This window comes from Corapipo altera, unplaced genomic scaffold (assembly GCF_003945725.1).
Source record: "Corapipo altera isolate COAL_440 unplaced genomic scaffold, ASM394572v1 320, whole genome shotgun sequence".
Taxonomy (NCBI): Eukaryota; Metazoa; Chordata; class Aves; order Passeriformes; family Pipridae; genus Corapipo; species Corapipo altera.
Window position 1 is genome coordinate 3,818 of NW_020885886.1, and position 4,555 is coordinate 8,372.

The window sequence follows — 4,555 nt, forward strand, 5'->3', positions numbered from 1 at the left end:
CCCGTGCCACATGAGGGTCTCGAACGACTCCCTGTGTCACACGAGGGTCTTGCACGAGTCCTTTGCGCGAGTCCCTTGCACGAGGCCCCCCCTCCTCACAACCCCGCGGGCCTCGCACAAGTCCTTCGTCCCAGAGTCCTTCGTGTCACCCCCTGAGTGTCACACGAGCCCCTCCTTGCACACTCACGTGTGACACTGGGACATGGGTCCTCAGGATCGCACTGTCCCCTCGGGTGCCCCACTTTGCCCCCCCCACGTCACACAAGTACCCCCGTGTCACACGAGCCCCCCCCTTGTCCCCCCACTGTCTCACAAGCCCCCCTGTGTGTCACACAAGTCCCCCCCTTGTCATTCCAGTCGCCCCGTGTCACACGAGTTCCCCCGTTGTCACACAAGCCCCTCCTGTGTCACCCAAGTCCTTCCTTGTCCCCCCATGTCACAGAAGTCCCCATGTCCCCCAAGCCCCCCCTTGTCCCCTCTCATGTCACACAAGTCCCTTGTGAACTCATCAGTCCCCCCGTGTCACACAAGCCCCCTTGTCACCCACTATGTCACCCCAGCCCCCCATTGTCACTCCCCTCGTGTGACACCAGTCTCTCCTGATCTCACCAGCCCCTCGTGTGTCATACGATGCCCCCTTGTCACCCCCCGTGTCACCTCAGTCCTTCCTTGTCACCCCTCATGTCACCCCAGACCCTCTTTGTCACCACCCTGTGTCACAGAAGCCCCCTCTGTGTCCCCCGTGTCCTCCAAGCCCCCCCATCACCCCCCATGTCACTCAAGCCCCTTGTGTGTCACCCAAGCCCCTCCTTGTCCCCCCCACATCCCCCTCTTGTCACATGAGTCCTCCCCCTCAAGTCCATGATCCAGCAAAGCCCCCCCCAAAATTTGCCCCCCCCTCCCCAAAACCTGCCCCCAATTCTCCCCCCCCCAAAAATTGGCAGGTGGGCATCACAGGGTGGGGTTTTTTTTTGGGGGGAGGGGGTTGTTCCCAGGCCCCCTCCCTCATTTTGGGGGGGTCAGAACTGGGTCGGTGGGGTCCCCCTGTGCCCCCCCGTTTTGGGGGGGTCCCCACACTCCCCCCCCCTCATTTTGGGGGGGGTCAGATCCAGGTCCATAAGTTGGGGGGGGCAGGTCCCCACTTCCCAATTTTGTGGGGGGTCAGATGCAGGTCTGTGGTTTAAGGGGGATTAAGTCCAGGTTTAGGGAGGTCCCCGTTCCCCCTTTCCGGGGAGTTCGAATTGAGTCTCTGGGCAGGAGAAGGGGGTCCCCACCCCTCATTTTCTTTTGATGGGGGCCAAATCTGGGTCTCCTGCCCGTTCTCCTTGGGGGGGCTCTGGAACAGGAGGGGTTTGAGGAGGGGGTCAGATCCAGGTCTGTGGTTTAGGGGGGTCCTCAGTCCCTCTCCTTCCATGGGGGGTCAAGTCCAGGTTTAAGGGGGGGTCCCTTTTTCCCTCATTTCAGGGGGTCAAGTTCAGGTTTGGGGGGATCCCTACTCCCTCTTTTTTCAGGGGGTTCAGGTCCAAGTCTGGGGTTTAGGGGAGGGTCTCCACGCCCCTCGTTTTGGGGGGCAGTCACATCCCAGTCCACAGGTCGGGGGGGGGGTCTCTGCTCCCCCATTTCAGGGGGGTCAGGTCCAGGTCTGTGGTTTAGGGGGGGTCCCCACACCCCCTCATTTCAGGATGGGGGGGTCAAGTCCAAGTTCTCCCTTTCTGGGAGGGGTCACGTCCAGGTTTTGGGGGCGGGGGGGTCCCTGTTCCCCCTTTCTGGGGGGGTCACAGATCCAAGTCTCTGAGCAGGAGGGGGTTCTCTGTTCCCCCCATTTCATGGGGGTTAAGTCCAGGTTTAGGGGGGGTCCCCGTTCCCCCTTTCTGGGGGGAGTCAAGTCCAGGTTTGGGGGGTCCCCGTTCCCCCTTTCCAGGGGGGCCAGAATTGAGTCTCTGAGCAGGAGAATGGGGTCCCCACCCCTCACTTTCTTTTGGGGGGGGGTCAAATCTGGGTCTCCTGCACGTTCTCCTTGGAGGGGCTCTTGAACAGCAGTGGCTCATGCACCGAGTTGAGCAGGGGGGTCTTCCCGCACCCCAGTGCCGCCGCTGGACCCCCATAGTGGGCGGCCAGTGCTGCATACCTGTCCAGGTGCTCCCTCTCCAGCGCCGGTAGCGCCAGCCTGTTGTCCCCCGACGTCCCCCCCCCCCCCGACGTGCCCCCCACACCCCCCCCCGCCCCCGCCGGGCCCCCCCGAGAGCTCGTCCTCGACGTTGACGATCTCCACGGCGCGCGCGGGGCCCCCGCGGTGCTTGTGGCGCTGGTGCTGCTTGCGCAGCTTGTAGAAGGCCACCAGCATCACGGCCGCCATGAAGGTGATGGCCACGAAGCACCCGATGATGATCTTGGTGGTCTTCAGCACGTCATCCAGGTCTTGGAGACCCCCTCCCGCTGCCCCGGCACCCGCCGCGGCGGCAGCAGTGATGGGCACCGTGAAGGGCTTCCCTGTGGCGCGCGTGGCCGGCGCCGCCGTGGAGCCGCCGGAGGGGTCCCACCCGGGTGCTGTGGGCGCCGGCGGGGTCTGGGGGGCTTGTTCTTCACCGCCGCCCTCGGTGGTCTCCACAGTGACCGTGGTGAAGTAGGTGTAGCCCGTGGCTGCGGCAGCGGCAGCGGCGGCGGCGGCGGCAGCGTCAGCGGCCGAGACGTTGAGCGTGGCCGAGGCCGTGGTGTTGCCGGCGGCGTTGGTGACCATGCAGGTGTACTGGCCCGTGTCCTGCACCGTCACGTTGGTGAAGTTGAGCGTGCCGTCGTGCAGCACCGAGATCCTCACCCGGTACGAGCCATGTGTCATCAGCGTCCCATTGGGCGTCAACCAGTTGACCGAGGTCATGGCCGTGCCCGTGCGGCACTTGAGCTCGGCCGCCATGCCCTCGGTGACGTTGAGGTCGGCCGGCGGCTCCACGATGACGGGCGCGTAGCAGGTGAAGTGGCCTGGCTCCAGCTCGCCCAGGTACCGGCCCCGCAGTGCCGGTGGCGCGTGGCACCGGGCGCAGCAACTGGTGTTGCTGGGCACCGTCTCCCGCAGCCACCAGCTGAGCCAGAGCACGTCACAGTCGCAGCGCCACGGGTTGTGGTGGAGGTGGACACGCTCCAGGCGGTGCAAGGGAGCGAACAGGTCGTGGGGCAGCGAGGCCAGATCGTTGTGGGCCAAGTTGAGCTCCTCCAGGGCTTTGAGGTCGTCGAAGGCGTTTCTCTCCACCGCCGCCACCCGCGCGTGCATCAGCCACAGCTTCCTCAGGCTCCCCAGGCCTTGGAACGACCCTGGCCGCACCCGGCCCAGCCGGTTCCCCGACAGCTCGAGCTCCTCCAGCCTCACCAGGGCGGTGAGGTTGGGGATCTCCTTGAGGTTGCACATGCCCAGGTTGAGGTAGCGCAGGTTCACCAGCCCCTCGAAGGCGGCCTCCGAGATGTACTCGAGGCGCTTGAGCTCGCCCAGGTCAAGGCGCCGCAGCGATGGCACCCGGTTGAAGGCGTAGGATGGGATGCTCTCGATGGGGTTGTTCCTCAGCCACAGCTCCCTCAGCTTGGAGAGGTACTCGAACGCCTGGGTGGGCACCGTGGTGAGCCGGTTGTCAAACAGCTCCAAGGTGTTGAGGTTGGGTAGCCCGTTGAAGGCGCCCACCTCCACCTTCCGGACCAGGTTGCGGCTGAGTTGCAGGATCTCCAGGTGCCGCAGGTGCTTGAAGGTGTCGGTGCGGATCACCTGGATGTGGTTCTCCTGCAGGTTCAGGTAGCGGGTGTTCACTGAGATGCTCGAGGGCACCTCCAGCAGCTCGCGCCGGGTGCAGATCACCCGGCTCGCCTGGTTGCTGCAGGTACAGGCGGCTGGGCAGGGCGTGGGCGCGGCCCCCGGCACCGCTGGCGCCGCCAGGAGCAGCAGCAGCAGCAGCAGGATGGGCGCTGGCGGCGACGCCGCTGGCATCTTAAGGGGCGCCGGGGCCGCCATGGCCAAGGGGCATCTCCGGCTTCAGGGCCCCGGGTGGTGCTGGGAGAGAGGGGAGAAGGGGGTTAGGGGGGTCCTCAGGGGGAGACTGGGGGGTCAGGAGGGGTCTGGGAGGTGCCCGAGGGAGATAAGAGGGTCTAAGGGGTTCCCGGGGGGTCCAGAAGGAAACTGGGGGCTCAGGGGGGTCTCCATGGGGGGTTAGGAGGGGTCTGGGGGAGATATGAGGGGTCCACAGGGGGAATTAGTGGGTCAGGAGGGGTCAAGGGGGCTCTGTGGGGGTCCACAGAGGGAGATAAGGGGACCTAAGGGGTTCTCAGGGATCTGGGGGGGGGTCCTCCAGGGGAGACTGGGGGGTCAGGAGGGATCGAGGAGGGTGCCCAGGGGGAGATAAGGAGGTCTAGAAGGGTCCTCAGGGGGAGACTGGGGGGTCTGGGGAGTCATCAGGGGGGTAAAGAGGGGTCTAGGGGGGGTCTAAGGGAGTCCTCAGGAGAAGAGAAGGAGGTCTAGAGGGGTCCCAGGGGGAGATAAGGGGGTCAGGAGGTATCGGGGGGGGGTCTGTGGGGTCCA

The 4,555-nt window shown here is 65.3% G+C and overlaps 1 protein-coding gene across 1 annotated transcript; it reads right to left on the reverse strand.

The window, feature by feature from the left end:
* Positions 1-943: 943 nt before the first annotated feature.
* LRRC4B (leucine rich repeat containing 4B) lies at positions 944-4,036 on the reverse strand. The gene is given in 2 exon segments (XM_027632021.1): positions 944-2,238; positions 2,240-4,036. Coding segments are annotated over 2 exon segments (2,001 nt in total). The 5' UTR covers positions 3,992-4,036; the 3' UTR covers positions 944-1,989.
* Between the last annotated feature and the right edge of the window lie 519 nt (positions 4,037-4,555).